We start from the raw sequence: 24,472 nt of genomic DNA on the forward strand, positions 1-24,472 counted from the left end.
GCCTACGTTTGCCTCAGTGACACATCACTTAGTGAAGAACATGGATCTTGATGGCAACCTGATACCTGTGCCCTCTCTGAACAACTCAGGCAAACTGACCCCTCTCTCACTGGTTCCAAACGCCTGCCACGGACATTCTTTTTCTGGAAAAAAACAAAACAAATGCGTGCCGACTGACTACACTCAGTAATGTGCTCACCGGAGACACACCCTTAACCCCAGGTAAACACCAGAGCAGCCCATCATTTAACACAGAAATGCTCTAGGCTACACACATGTATTTAAACTTGCTGATTTATACAACCTGTATGTTCTCTTCACCGCAGTAGGCTGTTGTGTGAAAGTTGTTGTGAAAGATCTTTGATTTTATTATTCATGCTACTCTATGTATGAATCGATTATGAACATGATCATGTCATGGACGTGGCTGTTACATATATGTGTTTTGTGGCATAATAGAGTCCATGCTAATGTTGAACTTTCCCTCACTTGTCAAAGAGACTGACATTGTGGACTACAGTGGGACATTTTGTGACAGCAGAGAAGCCAGCGTAGATGTGAGGACACAATTGGCGACAGATGCAGTGGATTTAAACTTTAATTCTGGGACTCAACACGCCTCCACACTCGAGTCGTCCTTTGGCAGACTGAAGAAAGAGGAAGAGGAAGTGAAAGGGTTACTTAGCGACTCAAAATATAAGAAAGCTACCCTCTTATATATGGGGAGAGGATGTTTAAAAAGGAAAGTAACATCTTTATAAACACACACTATGATCGGTGAAACCTGCTGTGCTGGTTTAAAGTACTAAAAGAGCGGAAATTAAATTGTTTTCAACTGAAAGGCGATGCCCAGAGTTACCCATGATGTTACACAGCGATTGAAGTCAATAATTGTCAGAATCTCTAGGACCTGGAGGAAGAAACTGTGAAAACCTGGTAACTATTGAAGCTATTGCAGGTTATTAAATACTATAATGAAATACTGCTCTTTGAGGTTATGCTTTGGATACATATATGCGTCGGACAGGTGTGACATCATTGATAATAGAATGTCGGAAGCACAGCCATGCACAGAAAAAGGTGCTATCTAGAACCTAAAAGTCCTCATAGGAGAACCCTTTGAAGAACCCTTGTTGGTTCCAGTTAGAACCCTTTTGGTTCCCAGTAGAACGGTTTTGGGTTCCATGTAGAACCCTTTCCACAGAAGGTTCTACATGGAACCCAAAATGGTTCTACCTGAAACCAAAAAGGGTTCTCCTAGATTTCTGTGTATGGGTGTGGTCGCACATGCATAACCACAGATTTAGGCTGTTTCAAGTGGTAGGCTACACGTCTGTGGTAAGCACAAAGCATGGGGGTCAACTTTCTGAATTCGTTAGTAACAGAAGTTGGACTGACATTTTCAACCACATTTGGTAGATATGTCAAATTAAAACACGTTACCTTGCATCTTATCTAATAGTACAGTATCTGTTCATTGCTTATTTGGATCAAGATCAAACTATTTTCAACTCTCAAAGTCCAGGGTAAGAGGTGTTATTTTAGTTTCATTTGATTGTTTATTTCATACCCTTGGTGTAAGAGTATTTGGCTTTACAGAAAACTTGAATTAGTAGTGAATGTTAGGTTGTTGGCTTTCTGTTGATCTCTGTTGTCTTAAACATATTTCTAATTTGAAAAGATCCTGACCTGAAATCCTCATTTAGGAGTCAGATAATCAGCAAATGATCTGTTAGGAACATTTTATTATGAATATGAGGTATAAAAGTGGTGGCATTCCCCTTTAAATTTGTACAGGGCTCTTTACATAGTTTACGTACAAACCAGATTATAATTCCCGGTAATTTGGCATGTACCAAGGACATCAAAATGTATGACCAATTCCCTGCACCCTGCATTTGAAACATTCTAGTATGTCATTCTTAATAACATATTGTATCTTTAAAATCTGTCAGTGTCATATGGACCCAGAGGAAGAAGCGGTGAGAACCTAGAATTGAAGCTCTTGCTGATTTTTGCAATATAAAGATTAAGTAAGAAAAATATACAGCATGCTACTGATAGCCTTGAATGATACACAACCAATGTTTTTGACAGAAATTATATCCTGTTTGTCTTTATATCCTGTTTCCTGTCTTGTCAAAAGCAATGCTACTCTGTTCTGATACTCTTTTTCACTGGATTGTGTTTGCATTATTGAGTGTCTTGCCATCTTTCACGTGTGAAATGTATTTAGAATGCTCCTCAGAAGCTGTTGTATTGAATGAGTGTTCATGTGTTCATCCTAGTTTTGTTTATTAAAAGTATTTTTCATTTGTGTCTTTGTCATCTGCTGCAGCCAGAAACACGATCCACCACAATCTCTCAGATGTTTTCCAAAGCCACAAAAGCCTTCGTGAAGGACACAGATCATGATGGACGCCTGATCCCGGTGTCCAGTCTGAATGACACAGACAAACTGAATCTCCGATCACTCATTGTCAAGACCAGGCACAGATGCTTCTGGCAGGAACCCAAATACCAGTCCCCTGGCTTTACGCTCAGTGATGTCCTGAAGCCAAGAGAGCCTGGAGACGCACCTTTAAGCCCAAGTAAGCACCAGAGCAGCCCATTAGTGAAGAATAACTATGGGTTGTTGTTGTTGTTGTTCTCAAATATCTGACCATTGATTTTCATTATTTATCCTACTCTTTCCTTTCTGAATAAATTATGAAAATGATCAGGTTGTGGATGTGGCTGTTATAGATGCACTACATGCCCAAAAGTACGTGGACATCCTGCTCGTCGAACGTCTCATTCCAAAATCTTGTGCATTAATATGGAGTTGGACCCCCCCTTTGCTGCTATACCAGCCTCCACTCTTCTGGGAAGACTTTCCACTAGATGTTGGAACATTGCTGCGGGGACTTCCATTCAGCCACAAGAGTATTAGTGAGGTCGGGCACTGATGTTGGGCGATTAGGCCTGGCTCGTAGTCGGCGTTCCAATTCATCCCAAAGGTGTTCGATGGGATTGAGGTCAGGACTCTGTGTCAAGTTCTAACACATACAGTGGGGAAAAAAAGTATTTAGTCAGCCACCAATTGTGCAAGTTCTCCCACTTAAAAAGATGAGAGAGGCCTGTAAATGTCATCATTGGTACACGTCAACTATGACAGACAAAATGAGGAAAAAAAATCCAGAAAATCACATTGTAGGATTTTTTATGAATTTATTTGCAAATTATGGTGGAAAATAAGTATTTGGTCACCTACAAACAAGCAAGATTTCTGGCTCTCAGAGACCTGTAACGTCTTCTTTAAGAGGCTCCTCTGTCCTCCACTCGTTACCTGTATTAATGGCACCTGTTTGAACTTGTTATCAGTATAAAAGACACCTGTCCACAACCTCAAACAGTCACACTCCAAACTCCACTATGGCCAAGACCAAAGAGCTGTTAAAGGACAGCAGAAACAAAATTGTAGACCTGCACCAGGCTGGGAAGACTGAATCTGCAATAGGTAAGCAGCTTGGTTTGAAGAAATCAGCTGTGGGAGCAATTATTAGGAAATGGAAGACATACAAGACCACTGATAATCTCCCTCGATCTGGGGCTCCACGCAAGATCTCACCCCGTGGGGTCAAAATGATCACAAGAACAGTGAGCAAAAATCCCAGAACTACACGGGGGGACCTAGTGAATGACCTGCAGAGAGCTGGGACCAAAGAAACAAAGCCTACCATCAGTAACACACTACGCCGCCAGGGACTCAAATCCTGCAGTGCAAGACCTGTCCCCCTGCTTAAGCCAGTACATGTCCAGGCCCATCTGCAGTTTGCTAGAGTGCATTTGGATGATCCAGAAGAGGATGTCATATGGTCAGATGAAACCAAAATAGAACTTTTTGGTAAAAACTCAACTCGTCGTGTTTGGAGGACAAAGAATGCTGAGTTGCATCCAAAGAACACCATACCTACTGTGAAGCATGGGGGTGGAAACATCATGCTTTGCGGCTGTTTTTCTGCAAAGGGACCAGGACGAACCATCCGTGTAAAGGAAAGAATGAATGGGGCCATGTATCATCAGATTTTGAGTGAAAACCTCCTTCCATCAGCAAGGGCATTGAAGATGAAACGTGGCTGGGTCTTTCATCATGACAATGATCCCAAACACACCGCCCGGGCAACGAAGGAGTGGCTTCGTAAGAAGCATTTCAAGGTCCTGGAGTGGCCTAGCCAGTCTCCAGATCTCAATCCCATAGAAAATCTTTGGAGGGAGTTGAAAGTCCGTGTTGCCCAGCGACAGCCCAAAAACATCACTGCTCTAGAGGAGATCTGCACGGAGGAATGGGCCAAAATACCAGCAACAGTGTGTGAAAACCTTGTGAAGACTTACAGAAAACGTTTGACCTGTGTCATTGCCAACAAAGGGTATATAACAAAGTATTGAGAAACTTTAGTTATTGACCAAATACTTATTTTCCACCATAATTTGCAAATAAATTCATTAAAAATCCTACAATGTGATTTTCTGGAATTCTTTTCTCAATTTGTCTGTCATAGTTGACATGTACCTATGATGAAAATTACAGGCCTCTCTCATCTTTTTAAGTGGGAGAACTTGCACAATTGGTGGCTGACTAAATACTTTTTTTCCCCACTGTATCTCGACAAACCATTTCTTTATGGACCTCGCTTTGTGCACAGGGGCATTGTCATGCTGAAACAGGAAAGGGCCTTCCCCAAACTGTTGCCACAAAGTTGGAAGCACAGAATCATCTAGAATGTCATTGTATGCTGTAGTGTTAAGATTTCCCTTCACTGGAACTAAGGGGCCTAGCCTGAACCGTGAAAAACAGCCCCAGACCATTATTCCACCTCCACCTAACTTTACAGTTGGCACTCTGCATTGGGGCAGGTAGTGTTCTCCTGGCATCCACCAAACCCAGATTCGTCCTTCGGACTGCCAGATGGTGAAGCGTGATTCATCACTCCAAAGAAGGTGTTTCCATTGCTCCATAGTCCAATGGCGGTGAGCTTTACACCACTCCAGCCAACGCTTTGCATTGCGCATGGTGATCTTAGGCTTGTGTGTGGCTGCTCGGCCATGGAAACCCATTTCATGAAGCTCCCAGCTCCATTCTACTGCCAATATTTTTCTATGGAGATTGCATGGCTGTGTGCTCGGTTTTATACACCTGTCAGCAACGGGTGTGGCTGAAATAGCCAAATCCACTAATTTGAAAGGTTGTCCACATACTTTTGTAAACGTAGTGTATTGTGTATATGCTGTGGTATAATAGCATAGAGGATTCCATTCTAATGTTGAACGTTCCTTCAGCTGTCAAGGAGTGTGACTTTGTGGACTACAGTGGGACATTTGGTGACAAGAAAGAAATGAACGCAGACGGAAACGTGCAGGCAAAGGTGGCTGATTTCAAACTTACCGTGGGAGGGAAATGGTTCACCAAACAGAAGCTGTCCCTTGGCAGCCTGAACAAAGAGAAGGTTGATGTGAAGGAGTTATATAACTACTCAAAAGACAGGTGAGTTACCCTATACTGGACGTATGTTCAATACAGTCATATACAGTCATAATACATCATACAGTTCACCTTCCCAAGGAGTCAATATTTAGACCCAAGACCAGCGGGCAAAACTGGTTGCAATGACGTCAGGCAGGTATATTTTGTGTAAAAATTACAATTTCAGGTTGAAGTTCTTTCAGATAACAAAGAATTGGAACTGTACTGGTTTCGCAACTTCCTAATACTTAAAATACATCCTCACTGTTTTCCCTATTAGCTTAGTTTAAAGTGCCAATCTATGATTGGTACATACATTTTTTGAATTTTAAAGTAGATTTCCAGTGTTTCCAGATTTCTATGAAATCTGACGTACTGTATAATGGGTCCCTCCTGCAGAGTTCTGGACATGTCCCATCCTGTGATCAAGCAGACCCGTGTGAATCCAAGGGCAGTGTTAGGCGTCTTGACGGAGAGGATTATGACGTCACTACCTTGCCCGGTCACAAACAATGTCCGGATGCACGGCAATGTAGGAGCCAACGTGAGCACCTGTGTGGCCCTGAGAGGGAAGGTAGGAGGAAAGATTAACAAGCGTTCTACTGAAATGAATTATATTTTCATGAGTGGAAAAAAAAACTTCATATTCAGTGGCTTGCGAAAGTATTCACCCCCCTTGGCATTTTTCCTATTTTGTTGCCTTACAACCTGGAATTAAAATTGATTTTTTGGGGGTTTGTATCATTATTTGATTTACACATGTCTACCACTTTGAAGATGCAAAATAAAAAAAATTGTGAAACAAACAAGAAATAAAACTAAAAAACTGAACTTGAGCGTGCATAACTATTCACCCCCCCAAAGTCAATACTTTGTAGAGCCACCTTTTGCAAGTCTCTTGGTATGTCTCTATAAGCTTGGCACAACTAGTCACTGGGATTTTTGCCCATTCTTCAAGGCAAAACTTCTCCAGCTCTTTAAGTCATACCACAGATTTTCAATTGGATTGAGGTCTGGGCTTTGACTAGGTCATTCCAAGACATTTAAATGTTTTTCCCTTAAACCACTCAAGTGTTGCTTTAGCAGTATGCTTAGGGTATTTGTCCTGCTGGAAGGTGAACCTCCGTCCCAGTCTCAAATCTCTGGAAGACTGAAACGGGGTTCCCTCAAGAATTTCCCTGTATTTAGCGCCATCCATCATTCCTTCAATTCTGACCAGTTTCCCAGTCCCTGCCGAGGAAAAACATCCCCACAGCATGATGCTGCCAGCACCATGCTTCACTGTGGGGATGGTGTTCTCACGGTGATGAGAGGTGTTGGGTTTGCGCCAGACATAGCGTTTTCCTTGATGGCCAAAAAGCTCACTTTTAGTCTCATCTGACCAGAGTAAGTTACACTTCTCAAAAGGCACCAAATAGTTTTTTGTCATTAGAACCACTTCCTGAAAATGTAATGGTGTAGTAGAGGTGACTGTCTGGGTTAGAATCTGGGTCGTCTGTGCACCAAACGTCTCTGACTGATTTGACATTTTCTCCACAGGCCTCTATGAAGCAGAGCGGCAGTACTCAGACAGATAGTGATGTGTCACTGGGTACTCCTGCAAATACTGTCATGGCCTACAGTCTGATTGAACTCTTCGTCAAATGCAATGGACAGTTTGGTGAGGAAGTGTATGGTTTATCAATGTGCCAGGTATAGCTGCATGGTTAAATACTGTGATGGAAATGTTAATGTTGGTGCTTTTCGATTCTATACATATCTATGTTCTATTCACGTGCTGTTCTAATAACCAATTTCTGTGTTCATGCAAGTGACTGATCGGACGAATCCTCACTTATCAGTATCTGTAATTTGGCAGTATGCCCAGACCTTGTTTTGAGAACGAAATATATCTCTGTTTCAAGGTCTCAGCTTAGAGAGAAGAACCCTCGTGAGATATTGGTGTGTCACATGTTATGAACCAGTATTGGTTGGTCACACGAATGAAACAAAACAGTTATGATTAATTAATTATGCTAGATCATGCATATATAACTTGTCTGTGTATAGCCATATACAGTTGAAGTCGGAAGTTTACATACACCTTAGCCAAATACATTTAAACTCAGTTTTTCCACAATTCCTGACATTTAATCCTAGTAAAAATTCCTTGTCTTAGGTCAGTTAGGATCACCACCTTATTTTAAGAATGTGAAATGTCAGAATAATAGTAGAGAGAATTATTTATTTCAGCTTTTATATTTTTCATCACATTCCCAGTGGGTCAGAAGTTTACATACACTCAATTAGTATTTGGTAGCATTGCCTTTGAATTGTTTAACTTGGGTCAAACATTTTGGGTAGCCTTCCACAAGCTCCCCACAATAAGTTGGGTGAATTTTGTCCCATTCCTCCTGACAGAGCTGGTGTAACTGAGTCAGGTTTGTAGGCCTCCTTGCGCGCACACGCCTTTCCAGTTCTGCCCACACATTTTCTATAGGATTGAGGTCAGGGCTTTGTGATGGCCACTCCAATACCTTGACTTTGTTGTCCTTAAGCCATTTTGCCACAACTTTGGAAGTATGCTTGGGGTCATTGTCCATTTGGAAGACCCATTTGCGACCAAGCTTTAACTTCCTGACTGATGTCTTGAGATGTTGCTTCAATATATCCACATAATTTTCCTTCCTCATGATGCCATCTATTTTGTGAAGTGCACCAGTCCCTCCTGCAGCAAAGCCCCCCCACAGCATGATGCTGCCACCCCCGTGCTTCATGGTTGGGATGGTGTTCTTCGGCTTGCAAGCCACCACCTTTTTCCTCCAAACATAACGATGGTCATTATGGCCAAACAGTTCTATTTTTGTTTAATCAGACCAGAGGATATTTCTCCAAAAAGTACGATCTTTGTCCCCATGTGCAGTTGCAAACCATAGTCTGGCTTTTTTATGGCGGTTTTGGAGCAGTGGCTTCTTCCTTGCTGAGCGGCCTTTCAGGTTATGTCGATATAGGACTCGTTTTACTGTGGATATAGATACTTTTGTACCTGTTTCCTCCAGCATCTTCACAAGGTCCTTTGATTTGCACTTTTCTCACCAAAGTACGTTCATCTCTAGGAGACAGAACGCGTCTCCGTCCTGAGTGGTATGACGGCTGCGTGGTCCCACGGTTTTTATACTTGCGTACTACTGTTTGTACAGATGAACGTGGTACCTTCAGGTGTTTGGAAATTGCTCCCAAGGATGAACCAGACTTGTGGAGGTCTACAAAAAAAATTCTGAGGTCTTGGCTGATTTTTCTTTTGATTTTCCCATGATGTCAAGCAAAGAGGCACTGAGTTTGAAGGTAGGCCTTGAAATACATCCACAGGTACACCTCCAATTGACTCAAACGATGTCAATTAGCCTATCAGAAGCTTCTAAACCATGACATCATTTTCTGGAATTTTCCAAGCTGTTTAAAGGCACAGTCAACTTAGTGTATGTAAACATCTGACCCACTGGAATTGTGATACAGTGAATTATTGTCAAGGCTGAGGTGTATGTGGTGTGGGAGTCAGGCGCAGGACACCGAAGCTTAGTCCAACAAAGTTTACTGTGAAACCACTAGGCAAAGATACAGTAAATGGCCTCAAAACAAAACAGAGGCGAGCAATACGCAAACTATGCGTATTACACTAAACAACGAAACAGATACAAAAACACGCAGCACTACGGACAGGCGAAAAACAACACACAACCTAACCAATACAAAACAGGCAACTTATAGGACACGTAATCAGACACAAACGGACACAGGTGTAAAAGACAGACAAAAGCAATCAAACATGGAAACATTCAACGGTGGCAGCTAGTACTCCGGGGACGACGAACGCCGAAGCCTGCCCGAACCAGGAGGAGGAGCAGCCTCGGCAGAATCCGTGACAGTACCCACCCCCCTTGACGCGCGGCTCCAGCCGTGCGCCGACCCCGGCCTCGGGGACGGCCAGGAGGACGCGGACCCGGGCGCGTGGGATGCCCACGGTGGAACTCCGTCAGGAGGGATGGAACTAGGATGTCCCTCCTAGGCACCCAGCACCGTTCCTCCGGATCGTACCCCTCCCACTCCACGAGATACTGGAGACCACTCATCCGGCGCCTCGAGTCCAAGATGGTCCGGACCCTGTACGCCGGGGCCCCCTCGATGTCCAAAGGGGGCGGAGGGGTCTCTCCTATCTCATGTTCTTGGAGTGGGCCAGCTACCACCGGCCTGAGAAGAGACACATGGAACAAGGGGTTAATATTCTTGTACTCAATAGGCTGCTGTAACCTGTAACACACCTCGTTCAATCTTCTCAGGACTTTAAAGGGCCCCACAAACCGCCGACCCAGCTTCCGGCAGGGCAGGCGGAGGGGCAGGTTTCGAGTCGAGAGCCAGACTCGATCTCCCGGTGCGTATACCGGTCCCTCACTGCGGTGGCGATCGGCGCTCTCCTTTTGTTGACGGATGGCCCGCTGCAGATGGACATGGGCAGCGTCCCACGTCTCCTCCGAGCGCCGAATCCACTCATCCACCGCAGGGGCCTCGATCTGGCTCTCGTGCCATGGTGCCAGGACCGGCTGATAACCTAAAACACACTGGAAAGGTGTTAAATTGGTGGAGGAGTGGCGGAGAGAGTTCTGGGCCATCTCTGCCCAGGGGATATACCTAGACCACTCCTCCGGCCGGCCCTGGCAATAGGACCTCAGAAACCTACCCACATCCTGGTTGACTCGTTCAACTTGCCCATTGCTCTCTGGGTGGTACCCCGAGGTAAGGCTCACCGAGACCCCCAAGCGTTCCATGAACGCCCCCCAGACTCTGGAGGTGAACTGGGGACCTCGGTCAGACACAATATCCTCGGAGACCCCATAGTGCCGGAACACGTGGGTAAATAGGGCCTCAGCGGTCTGTAGGGCAGTAGGGAGACCCGGCATTGGGAGGAGACGACAGGCCTTGGAAAACCGATCCACAACGACCAAAATTGTGGTTTTCCCCTGGGAGGGGGGTAGGTCGGTCACAAAATCCACCGAGAGGTGGGACCATGGTCGTTGTGGAACGGGCAGGGGATGTAACTTTCCCCTGGGCAAATGTCTAGGCACCTTACACTGGGCGCACACCGAGCAGGAGGAGACATAAACCCTCACATCCTTAGCTAACGTTGGCCACCAGTATTTCACGCTAAGGCAGTGCACTGTCCGGCCAATACCTGGATGTCCAGAGGAGGGTGATGTATGAGCCCAATAAATAAGGCGATCACGAACCTCGAGCGGAACGTACGTCCGCCCCACAGGATACTCGGGGGGAGTAGGGTCGGTACGCAGTGCCCGCTCGATCTCCGCATCGACCTCCCACACCACCGGAGCCACCAGACAAGACTCCGGCAGTATGGGAGTAGGCTCAATGGACCTCTCCTCTGTGTCATACCGCCGGGACAGGGCGTCTGCCTTACCGTTCTGGGACCCTGGGATGTATGTGATCTTAAAAACAAACCGGGTCAGGAACATGTTCCACCTAGCCTGACGAGGGTTCAATCTCCTAGCTGCCCGGATGTACTCCAGGTTACGGTGATCAGTCAGAATGAGGAAAGGGTGTTGAGCCCCCCTTAAGCCAATGCCTCCACACCTTTAGGGCCTGGACTACAGCTAACAGCTCCCTGTCCCCTACGTCATAATTACGCTCCGCCGAGCTGAGCTTCTTGGAATAGAACGCACAGGGGCGGAGCTTAGGTGGCGTGCCGGACCGTTGTGACAGGACTGCCCCAATACCGGCCTCGGACGCGTCTACCTCTACTTGGAATGGTAAAGAGGGATCCGGATGCGCCAGCACCGGAGCCGAGGTGAACAGGTTCTTCAGTTTGACAAATGCCCTGTCCACCTCAGCTGACCACTGCAAACGAACCGGACCCCCCTTTAGCAGGGACGTAATGGGAGCTGCAACCTGTCCAAAGCCCCGGATAAACCTCCGGTAGTAATTAGCAAAACCCAAAAACTGCTGCACCTCTTTTACAGTGGTTGGAGTTTGCCAATTACGCACGGCCGACACACGGTCAACCTCTATCTTCACACCAGACGCGGACAACCGATAACCCAAAAAGGAGACTGACTCCTGGAAGAACAAGCATTTTTCTGCCTTGACATACAAGTCATGCTCCAACAGTCTCCTCAACACTCGGCGCACCAGGGCTACATGCTCGGCTCGTGTAGAAGAGTACACTAGGATGTCGTCGATGTATACTACCACACCCTGCCCATGCATGTCCCGGAAAATCTCGTCAACAAAGGATTGGAAGACTGAAGGAGCATTCATTAACCCGTATGGCATGACGAGATACTCGTAATGACCCGAGGTGGTGCTAAATGCTGTTTTCCATTCATCCCCCTCCCTAATGCGCACCAGATTGTACGCGCTCCTGAGATCCAACTTTGTGAAGAACCGCGCTCCGCGTAATGATTCTGTCATAGTCGCAATCAGTGGAAGAGGGTAACTGTACTTAACCGTGATCTGATTGAGACTATGGTAATCAATACACGGGCGCAAACCCCCGTCCTTCTTCTTCACAAAGAAGAAACTCGAGGAAACCGAGGAAGTGGAGGACCGTATGTATCCCTGTGCCAAGGACTCGGCTATGTAAGTCTCCATAGCCTCTGTCTCCTCTTGAGACAGGGGATACACACGGCTCCGCGGAAGTGCCGCTCCTGTTTGGAGATCTATCGCACAATCCCCCTGTCTATGAGGTGGTAGCCGTGTTGCCCTCGTTTTGCTGAACACCAGTGCTAAATCCTCATATTCAGGGGGAATGCGCATTGCGGGCACTTGGTTCGGACTCTCTACCGAGGTCGCCCCTAAGGAAACCCCTAGACATCTCCCTACACACTGGGCAGACCACTCCATAAGAGCCCTCTGTTGCCACGCAATGGTAGGATCATGGGCGCTTAACCAGGGAAGCCCCAGCACCACGGGATACGCAGGAGAGTCAATCAGATAAAACTGAATGATCTCCTCATGACCCCCCTGCGTCGTCATCTTAAGTGGTGCTGTGACTTCTCTGATCAACCCCGACCCCAACGGCCGGCTGTCTAGGGCATGAACAGGAAAGGGGGCTTCTACCGGCCGAAGGGGAATTCCTAACCTATAACAAAATGCACGATCAACAAAATTCCCAGCTGCGCCTGAATCTACTAGCGCCTTATGCTGGGAATGAGGTGCCACCTGTGGAAATCTCACAGGTATACACATGTGTCCAACAGAGAGCTCTGGGTAAGTGGGGCGCCTACTCACCTGAAATGACTCCCCAGTGCGTGACCTGTTGTCCCCTCTCCCAGGGAGACCCTCCCCAGCACCTGGCCGCGGTGTGTCCTCCACGGCCACAGTTGGTGCAGGGGATGGCCCCCCCTCGGGTTCTCTCTCCTCCTCTCTCTAGCGCCAGCACCTCCGAGCTCCATGGGAATCGGCTCGGAGGTGCTGGAGGGTGGAATGGACGACCCCCACTCGGGGACGTCCCGCGGGTAGCCAGCAGGGTGTCGAGACGGATGGAGATGTCCACCAACTGGTCGAAGGATAGGTTGGTGTCCCTGCAGGCCAGCTCACGACGAACGTCGTCTCGTAGGCTACACCGGTAATGGTCGATGAGGGCCCTCTCATTCCACCCCGCATCCGCCGCTAGAGTCCGGAACTCCAGGGCGAACTCCTGTGCGCTCCTCTTCCCCTGTCGGAGGTGGAACAGACGCTCCCCCGCCGCCTTCCCCTCAGGTGGATGATCGAAGACAGCCCTGAAGCGGCGGGAGAACTCTGCGTAGGTGATGGTAGCGGCGTCTATTCCCCTCCATTCGGCGTTGGCCCACTCCAACGCCTTGCCGGATAGACAGGAGATGAGGGCGGAGACTCTCTCGTATCCCGAGGGCGCTGGGTGTATGGTGGCCAGGTAGAGTTCCACCTGCAGGAGGAACCCCTGACACCCGGCTGCAGAACCATCATATGCCCTCGGGAGCGAGAGCCGAATGCCACTGGGTTCCGGTGCTGAGAGAGGAGGACTGGCCGTTGGTGATGGGATGGTGTGAGAAGGCGTGGGCACCTCTCCCGTAACCAACCGGCGCAGAGTGTTGGACACCTCGTTCATGGCGGCCCCAAGTTGCCGGATCATGATGTCTTGGTCGCTGATCCGATCCTCCAGCGACTTGGGTGCCGCCACTGCTCCTGCTGACTCCATACTGGTGTGTTGTTCTGTCAAGGCTGAGGTGTATGTGGTGTGGGAGTCAGGCGCAGGACACCGAAGCTTAGTCCAACAAAGTTTACTGTGAAACCACTAGGCAAAGATACAGTAAATGGCCTCAAAACAAAACAGAGGCGAGCAATACGCAAACTATGCGTATTACACTAAACAACGAAACAGATACAAAAACACGCAGCACTACGGACAGGCGAAAAACAACACACAACCTAACCAATACAAAACAGGCAACTTATAGGACACGTAATCAGACACAAACGGACACAGGTGTAAAAGACAGACAAAAGCAATCAAACATAGAAACATTCAACGGTGGCAGCTAGTACTCCGGGGACGACGAACGCCGAAGCCTGCCCGAACCAGGAGGAGGAGCAGCCTCGGCAGAATCTGTGACAATTATATAATCTGTCTGTAAACAATTGTTGTTAAAATTACTTGTGTCATGCACAAAGTAGATATATATATATATATATATATATATATATATACCATTTAGCAGACGCTTTTATCCAAAGCGACTTACAGTCATAAAAAAATTTTGTGTATGGGTGGTCCCGGGATCGAACCCACCACCTTGGCGTTACAAGCGCCGTGCTCTACCAGCTGAGCTACAGAGGACCGTAGATGTAGATGTCCTGACCGACTTGCCAAAACTATAGTTTGTTAACAAAAAATGTGTGGAGTGGTTGAAAAACAAGTTTTAATGACTCCAACCTAAGTGTATGTAAACTTCCGACTTCAACTGTATAAGACATCTGCTTGGACTGCCCGAGCAGAGCTTCTGACTGACATTCACTATGGTTCATTAAGTTTGTTGAAACCTCTCCAGCGCGCTGACAATAATGGATGATTTATTTAAGATTGACTTTGAGTGTCCCTGTGTAAGAATTTCCACAACAGTACCATGGTAAAGTACACCGCCAGCTTCTATGTTCCTCAGTGTATTTAGTACAGCCACTGTATCTGTCTGTGTGTGACTGGTTATGGCTGTTGTCTGCTCTTGTCCACAGAGCTGTGCCTCATCCGCAACAATGGGGGCTTTGAAAAGGTTAGGTCAAATTATGAGTTTGAAGAGGATGGAATTATGGACCTGGTGTGTGACTTTGATGCCAACAGCCCCCTAAATCTGAAGAAATGTAATAATGCCAGTGGAGGCTAATGTCTCCTGTCTAGTGGTCAACATGTAGTCTACTGAATGGAATGTTCAAAATGGTCTCTGTGTTGTTTGTGTGTTGACAGAACTGGAGAAACTGAGTAGTCATTTCCGGCTGCTGTCAGTCCTGCCAGCGGCCAAACGCTCCTCTCTGCTCCAGCTCCTCAAGACAACCATGGAGGATGGAGAGGCAGTCAGTGTGCTGGAGAGTGTGGTGAGTGGTAGAGGTCTTCACGGGTCCAACAGATCTGAGATCCGACCGCAGCAGGGGCACGTTTTCAGTTTCAGCTGGACATAAGCTATACGTTTCATTGAGTTGCAATTGGAACAGATAACAAGAGGACGGGTCCAGCACATACCCGAGAACCGTGGCAATTAGATCCAACTCAGATCCGAGACAAAAGTCCGAATTTAGGACCCAGACCCGAACCCACTCAGGTCCCCGTCCAAAATTCTGACTTTTGTCTCGGATCTGGGTCAGATCTAATTGCCTCGGTTCTCGGGTATGTGCAATTAAAATTGATTTACCGACTGGACCTGACTGGACCCGTCCTCTTGTTATCTGCTCCGATTGCAACTCAATAAAACGTATAGCTTATGTCCAGCTGAAACTGACAACGTGCCCCTGCTGCTGAGGAGAGCTAGAGAGAGAGTAAAAGGAGCCTTGGCCTTGGCTACTGTTATTTGTGAAGATTGAGATCTTTTTCATTTAATTAAAACGAAAGTTAGAGGAGAAAGAGTGTAGTGAAAAGAAGCCGACAAGGGGAATGTCCTCCGTGGGGACAAGTTTTAATATTGTAGAGGACAAATATGAGAAGAATGTTGGCACAGCCAAATGGACTGTGTGCAACTCGCTATAAAGGTTTGATGCAATTTTCGAACTTGTATTTATTTATTTTCGTATTATCATTTGTTTTATTATTATTATTGTATATCATTATTATTGCATGCCTACAGTGAGGGAAAAAAGTATTTGATCCCCTGCTGATTTTGTACGTTTGCCCACTGACAAAGAAATGATCAGTCTATAATTTTAATGGTAGGTTTATTTGAACAGTGAGAGACAGAATAACAACAAAAAAATCCAGAAAAACGAATGTCAAAAATGTTATAAGTTAATTTGCATTTTAATGAGGGAAATAAGTATTTGACCCCTCTGCAAAACATGACTTAGTACTTGGTGGCAAAACCCTTGTTGGCAATCACAGAGGTCAGACGTTTCTTGTAGTTGGCCACCAGGTTTGCACACATCTCAGGAGGGATTTTGTTCCACTCCTCTTTGCAGATCTTCTCCAAGTCATTAAGGTTTCGAGGCTGATGTTTGGCAACTCGAACCTTCAGCTCCCTCCAAAGATTTTCTATGGGATTAAGGTCTGGAGACTGGCTAGGCCACTCCAGGACCTTAATGTGCTTCCTCTTGAGCCACTCCTTTGTTGCCTTGGCCGTGTGTTTTGGGTCATTGTCATGCTAGAATACCCATCCACGACCCATTTTCAATGCCCTGGTTGAGGGAAGGAGGTTGTAACCCAAGATTTGACTGTACATGGCCCCATCCATCGTCCCTTTGATGCGGTGAAGTTGTCCTGTCCCCTTAGCAGAAAAACACACCCAAAGCATAATATTTCCACCTCCATGTTTGACGGTGGGGATGGTGTTCTTGGGGTCAGAGGCAGCATTACTCCTTCTCCAAACATGGCGAGTTGAGTTGATGCCAAAGAGCTCCATTTTGGTCTCATCTGACCACAACACTTTCACCCAGTTCTCATCTGAATCATTCAGATGTTCATTGGCAAACTTCAGACGGGCATGTATACGTGCTTTCTTGAGCAGGGGGACCTTGCGGGCGCTGCAGGATTTCAGTCCTTCACGGCGTAGTGTGTTACCAATTGTTTTCTTGGTGACTATGGTCCCAGCTGCCTTGAGATCATTGACAAAATCCTCCCGTGTAGTTCTGGGCTGATTCCTCACGGTTCTCATGATCATTGCAACTCCACGAGGTGAGATCTTGCATGGAGCACCAGGCCGAGGGAGATTGACAGGTCTTTTGTGTTTCTTCCATTTGCGAATAATCGCACCAACTGTTGTCACCTTCTCACCAAGCTGCTTCTTGATGGTCTTGTAGCCCATTCCAGCCTTGTGTAGGTCTACAATCTTGTCCCTGACATCCTTGGAGAGCTCTTTGGTCTTGGCCATGGTGGAGAGTTTGGAATCTGATTGATTGCTTCTGTGGACAGGTGTCTTTTATACAGGTAACAAACTGAGATTATGAACACTCCCTTTAAGAGTGTGCTCCTAATCTCAGCTCGTTACCTGTATAAAAGACACCTGGGAGCCAGAAATCTTTCTGATTGAGAGGGGCTCAAATACTTATTTCCCTCATTAAAATGCAAATCAATTTATAACATTTTTGACATGCGTTTTTCTGGATTTTTTTGTTGTTATTCTGTCTCTCACTGTTCAAATAAACCTACCATTAAAATTATAGACTGATCATTTCTTTGTCATTGGGCAAACATACAAAATCAGCAGGGGGTCAAATACTTGTTTCCCTCACTGTATTTAATCATCTAAACCAGTTCTTTAAATATTCAGTGTTTTGTTTCATTTTGTTGAGCGGTATCCACAGTTCAATTTATTCTGCCCTTTCAGACCCCTAGTATTACACACTAAGGCGGTATCCACATAATCTATTCTGCCCTTTCAGACCTTTAGCAATATACTAAGGCGGTATCCACAGAGTCTACCCCGCCCGTTCAGTCCTCTGGAGTTCTACTTTCTTAGTTCTCCGAAGCGGTATCCACAGGTACCTGTCCGTTCAGCCCACAAGTACTACTCCTGAGTGGCGCAGTGGTCTAAGGCACTGCATCGCAGTGCTAACTGTGCTACTAGAGATCCTGGTTCGAATCCAGGCTCTGTCGCAGCCGGCCGCGACCAGGAGACTCATGGGCGGCGCACAATTGGCCCAGCGTCGTCCAGGGTAGGGTAGGGGAGGGAATGGCCGGCAGGGATGTAGCTCAGTTGATAGAGCATGGCATTTGCAACGCCAGGGTTGTGGGTTCGTTTCCCATGGGGGGCCAGTATAAAAATAAAAAAAATGTATTCACTAACTGTAAGTCGCTCTGGATAAGAGCGTCTGCTAAATGACGTAAATGTAAATGATATTTCCTTAATACACCTAGAGCGGTATCCATAGGTACCTGTCCGTTCAGCCCTCTAGTACTATATTTCCTTAATACACCTAGAGTGGTATCCACAGGATTTTTGCCTACCCATGCTGCCCCCTAGTGATACACTTCCTCAACACACTAGAGCATTATCCGCATGACTTTACTTATGTTAACATACATGCATGCTTTTTGTCTCTTTCCAACAAAAACTCTGCACTTTTTTCCTAAATTTAGCCCGTAATTCTGGAGAGACCTCCGATACATGCTGATCCGAACCACAAAAATGTCTATGCTAAAAAGTAAGAACTCTGCTTAACTCTTTTACAGTGGCCACTGTGTTTTGTGTGGTTCGTTCAGCCTCCTCCGGATGGCTCAATACCCGTCTGATCCCTTTTTCCAGTCCCTTCGTGGTCGGCAATTATGTTGTGGAAAATTGTCCTTATCCTCATAAAAAAATTAAGTACTTCCAGAGTTTTTGTAGAATCAAGATATACTTTATTGCACAAGCAATAGAGCCGAGCTGGTCTGCAGAGCAACTAACTCTCCAACCCTCAGTTCTCAGTTTATATACAGTTTCATTATTGCTCATAGTACACGCCTTTTTTAGCTTAATCCCTCCCTGGTTAGTTCCTCCACCATTGTTTCCAATCTTAACATCTTGACCATCCCGCCCACTTGTTTATTCTTCAATAGAACAATCTGACTTCTTTTCCAGGACCAAACCCTGTCATGTAAAAAATAACAGAGCCATTTCATCTCTGTTTTAACGTTTTAATTGGTTCTTAATCCATAGGCATATAGGGCATATAGGCGTTGCATGCATATTTCATATAATTGGTTTGTTATGTTGTCTGCCCTTAATTGAGACAGAGTAGTTAACTAAAGATCTCCAATGGCACTCACCTTTATTGGTAATTGCTGCAAAATATAGGCCTTTTCAACACTTGTGTGAAGGTTTAATTCTGTTGAGCCATTTTCTTTGACCAAATTAAGTTTCAACTGTAATGTTGTGTTTGATGTAATATAATAGAATTACCGCTAGGCCTACTATAGGGCTGCTACTACTATAGGGCTGCTACTACTATAGGGCTGCTACTACTATAGGGCTACTACTACTATAGGGCTGCTACTACTATAGGGCTGCTACTACTATAGGGCTGCTACTATAGGGCTACTACTATAGGGCTACTACTACTATAGGGCTACTACTACTATAGGGCTGCTACTACTATAGGGCTGCTACTACTATAGGGCTGCTACTACTATAGGGCTGCTACTACTATAGGGCTGCTACTACTATAGGGCTACTACTACTACTATAGGGCTGCTACTACTACTATAGGGTTGCTACTACTACTATAGGGCTGCTACTACTACTATAGGGCTACTGCTACTATAGGGCTGCTACTACTATAGGGCTGCTACTACTATAGGGCTGCTACTACTATAGGGCTGCTACTACTATAGGGCTGCTACTACTATAGGGCTACTACTACTATAGGGCTGCTACTACTATAGGGCTGCTACTACTATAGGGCTGCTACTACTATAGGGCTACTGCTACTACTATAGGGCTACTACTATAGGGCTGCTACTACTATAGGGCTACTGCTACTACTATAGGGCTGCTACTACTATAGGGCTGCTACTACTATAGGGCTGCTACTACTATAGGGCTGCTACTACTATAGGGCTGCTACTACTACTATAGGGCTGCTACTACTACTATAGGGCTGCTACTACTACTATAGGGCTGCTACTACTACTATAGGGCTACTGCTACTATAGGGCTGCTACTACTATAGGGCTGCTACTACTATAGGGCTGCTACTACTATAGGGCTGCTACTACTATAGGGCTGCTACTACTATAGGGCTACTACTACTATAGGGCTGCTACTACTATAGGGCTGCTACTACTATAGGGCTGCTACTACTATAGGGCTACTGCTACTATAGGGCTACTGCTACTATAGGGCTACTGCTACTATAGGGCTACTGCTACTATAGGGCTGCTACTACTACTATAGGTTTACTGCTACTATAGGGCTGCTACTACTATAGGGCTACTACTACTATAGGGCTGCTACTACTATAGGGCTGCTACTACTATAGGGCTGCTACTACTATAGGGCTGCTACTACTATAGGGCTGCTACTACTATAGGGCTACTGCTACTATAGGGCTACTGCTACTATAGGGCTACTGCTACTATAGGGCTACTGCTACTATAGGGCTACTGCTACTATAGGGCTGCTACTACTACTATAGGGCTACTACTATAGGGCTACTACTACTATAGGGCTGCTACTACTATAGGGCTACTACTACTATAGGGCTACTACTACTATAGGGCTGCTACTACTATAGGGCTGCTACTACTATAGGGCTGCTACTACTATAGGGCTACTGCTACTATAGGGCTACTGCTACTATAGGGCTACTACTACTACTATAGGGATGCTACTACTACTATTGGGCTGCTACTACTATAGGGCTGCTATACTATAGGGCTGCTACTACTATAGGGCTACTACTACTACTATAGGGCTGCTACTACTACTATAGGGCTGCTACTACTACTATAGGGCTGCTACTACTACTATAGGGCTGCTACTACTATAGGGCTACTACTACTATAGGGCTGCTACTACTACTATAGGGCTGCTACTACTATAGGGCTGCTACTACTATAGGGCTGCTACTACTATAGGGCTACTACTACTACTATAGGGCTGCTACTACTACTATAGGGCTACTGCTACTATAGGGCTGCTACTACTATAGGGCTGCTACTACTATAGGGCTGCTACTACTATAGGGCTGCTACTACTATAGGGCTACTGCTACTATAGGGCTGCTACTACTATAGGGCTGCTACTACTATAGGGCTGCTACTACTATAGGGCTACTACTACTACTATAGGGCTGCTACTACTACTATAGGGCTGCTACTACTATAGGGCTGCTACTACTACTATAGGGCTGCTACTACTACTATAGGGCTGCTACTACTATAGGGCTGCTACTACTACTATAGGGCTACTGCTACTATAGGGCTACTGCTACTATAGGGCTGCTACTACTACTATAGGGCTACTACTACTATAGGGCTGCTACTACTACTATAGGGCTACTGCTACTATAGGGCTGCTACTACTATAGGGCTGCTACTACTATAGGGCTGCTACTACTATAGGGCTGCTACTACTACTATAGGGCTGCTACTACTACTATAGGGCTGCTACTACTATAGGGCTGCTACTACTATAGGGCTACTGCTACTATAGGGCTGCTACTACTATCGGGCTACTACTACTATAGGGCTGCTACTACTATAGGGCTGCTACTACTATAGGGCTGCTACTACTACTATAGGGCTGCTACTACTACTATAGGGCTGCTACTACTATAGGGCTGCTACTACTATAGGGCTACTGCTACTATAGGGCTGCTACTACTATAGGGCTACTACTACTATAGGGCTGCTACTACTATAGGGCTACTGCTACTATAGGGCTACTGCTACTATAGGGCTGCTACTACTATAGGGCTACTGCTACTATAGGGCTACTGCTACTATAGGGCTGCTACTACTATAGGGCTGCTACTACTATAGGGCTACTACTACTATAGGGCTGCTACTACTACTATAGGGCTGCTACTACTATAGGGCTGCTACTACTATAGGGCTGCTACTACTATAGGGCTACTGCTACTATAGGGCTACTGCTACTATAGGGCTACTACTACTATAGGGCTACTACTACTATAGGGCTGCTACTACTATAGGGCTACTACTACTATAGGGCTGTTACTACTATAGGGCTGCTACTACTATAGGGCTGCTACTACTATAGGGCTGCTACTACTATAGGGCTGCTACTACTATAGGGCTACTACTACTATAGGGCTGCTACTACTATAGGGCTGCTACTACTATAGGGCTGCTACTACTATAGGGCTACTACTACAATAGGGGCTGCTACTACTATAGGGCCTATAGGGCTACTACTACTATGGGCTACTACTACTATAGGGCTGCTACTACTATAGGGCGCTACTACTACTATAGGGGCTGCTACTACTACTATAGGGGCTGCTACTACTATAGGGCTGCTACTACTACTATAGGGCTGCTACTACTATAGGGCTGCTACTACTACTATAGGGCTACTGCTACTATAGGGGCTACTGCTACTATAGGGCTGCTACTACTATAGGGCTGCTACTACTATAGGGCTGCTACTACTACTATAGGGCTGCTACTACTATAGGGCTGCTACTACTATAGGGCTGCTACTACTATAGGGCTGCTACTACTATAGGGCTACTGCTACTATAGGGCTACTGCTACTATAGGGCTACTACTACTATAGGGCTGCTACTACTATAGGGCTGCTACTACTATAGGGCTGCTACTACTATAGGGCTACTGCTACTATAGGGCTACTGCTACTATAGGGCTACTACTACTATAGGGCTGCTACTACTATAGGGCTGCTACTACTATAGGGCTGCTACTACTATAGGGCTGCTACTACTATAGGGCTGCTACTACTATAGGGCTGCTACTACTATAGGGCTGCTACTACTATAGGGCTACTACTACTATAGGGCTACTACTACTATAGGGCTGCTACTACTATAGCGCTGCTACTACTATAGGGCTGCTACTACTATAGGGCTGCTACTACTATAGGGCTGCTTTTACTATAGGGCTGCTACTACTATAGGGCTACTACTGCTATAGGGCTGCTACTACTATAGGGCTGCTACTACTATAGGGGCTGCTACTACTATAGGGCTACTACTACTATAGGGCTGCTACTACTACTATAGGGCTGCTACTACTATAGGGGCTGCTACTACTATAGGGCTGCTACTATAGGGCTACTGCTACTATAGGGGCTACTGCTACTATAGGGCTACTACTATAGGGCTACTACTACTATAGGGCTGCTACTACTATAGGGCTACTACTACTATAGGGGCTGCTACTACTATAGGGGCTGCTACTACTATAGGGGCTGCTACTACTATAGGGCTGCTACTACTATAGGGCTGCTACTACTATAGGGCTACTACTACTATAGGGCTGCTACTACTATAGGGCTGCTACTACTATAGGGCTGCTACTACTATAGGGCTACTACTACAATAGGGCTGCTACTACTACTATAGGGCTACTGCTACTATAGGGCTGCTACTACTATAGGGCTACTACTACTATAGGGCTGCTACTACTATAGGGCTGCTAATACTACTATAGGGCTGCTACTACTACTATAGGGCTGCTACTACTATAGGGCTGCTACTACTACTATAGGGCTACTGCTACTATAGGGCTACTGCTACTATAGGGCTGCTACTACTACTATAGGGCTACTACTACTATAGGGCTGCTACTACTACTATAGGGCTGCTACTACTATAGGGCTGCTACTACTATAGGGCTGCTACTACTATAGGGCTGCTACTACTATAGGGCTACTGCTACTATAGGGCTACTGCTACTATAGGGCTACTACTACTATAGGGGCTACTACTACTATAGGGGCTGCTACTACTATAGCGCTGCTACTACTATAGGGGCTGCTACTACTATAGGGGCTGCTACTACTATAGGGCTGCTACTACTATAGGGCTGCTACTACTATAGGGCTACTACTGCTATAGGGCTGCTACTACTACTATAGGGCTGCTACTACTATAGGGCTGCTACTACTATAGGGCTGCTACTACTATAGCGCTGCTACTACTACTATAGGGCTGCTACTACTATAGGGCTACTACTATAGGGCTACTGCTACTATAGGGCTACTACTATAGGGCTACTACTACTATAGGGCTGCTACTACTATAGGGCTGCTACTACTATAGGGCTGCTACTACTATAGCGCTGCTACTACTATAGGGCTGCTACTACTATAGGGCTGCTACTACTATAGGGCTGCTACTACTATAGGGCTACTACTACTATAGGGCTGCTACTACTATAGGGCTGCTACTACTATAGGGCTACTGCTACTATAGGGCTGCTACTACTATAGGGCTACTACTACTATAGGGCTACTACTACAATAGGGCTGCTACTACTACTATAGGGCTGCTACTACTACTATAGGGCTGCTACTACTATAGGGCTGCTACTACTATAGGGCTGCTACTACTATAGGGCTGCTACTACTATAGGGCTGCTACTACTATAGGGCTGTTACTACTATAGGGCTACTACTACTATAGGGCTACTACTACTATAGGGCTGCTACTACTATAGGGCTACTGCTACTATAGGGCTGCTACTACTATAGGGCTACTACTACTATAGGGCTACTACTACAATAGGGCTGTTACTACTACTATAGGGCTGCTACTACTACTATAGGGCTGCTACTACTATAGGGCTGCTACTACTATAGG

The 24,472-nt window shown here is 46.0% G+C and overlaps 1 protein-coding gene across 1 annotated transcript in view; it reads left to right on the top strand.

The window, feature by feature from the left end:
- Positions 1 to 713: 713 nt before the first annotated feature.
- LOC121556567 (gasdermin-E-like) overlaps positions 714 to 24,472 on the top strand; it is a 53,377-nt gene continuing 29,618 nt past the window's right edge. Inside the window, exons 1-6 of the mRNA XM_041870440.1 lie at positions 714 to 936; positions 2,339 to 2,591; positions 5,320 to 5,524; positions 5,903 to 6,077; positions 7,043 to 7,163; positions 14,970 to 15,097. Of these exons, the coding sequence (XP_041726374.1) occupies positions 2,369 to 2,591; positions 5,320 to 5,524; positions 5,903 to 6,077; positions 7,043 to 7,163; positions 14,970 to 15,097 (852 nt within the window). The 5' untranslated portion in view covers positions 714 to 936; positions 2,339 to 2,368. The remainder of the gene's footprint in view (positions 937 to 2,338; positions 2,592 to 5,319; positions 5,525 to 5,902; positions 6,078 to 7,042; positions 7,164 to 14,969; positions 15,098 to 24,472) is intronic.

The sequence above is a fragment of the Coregonus clupeaformis genome, unplaced genomic scaffold, assembly GCF_020615455.1.
Source record: "Coregonus clupeaformis isolate EN_2021a unplaced genomic scaffold, ASM2061545v1 scaf0064, whole genome shotgun sequence".
In the NCBI taxonomy this organism is placed as follows: Eukaryota; Metazoa; Chordata; class Actinopteri; order Salmoniformes; family Salmonidae; genus Coregonus; species Coregonus clupeaformis.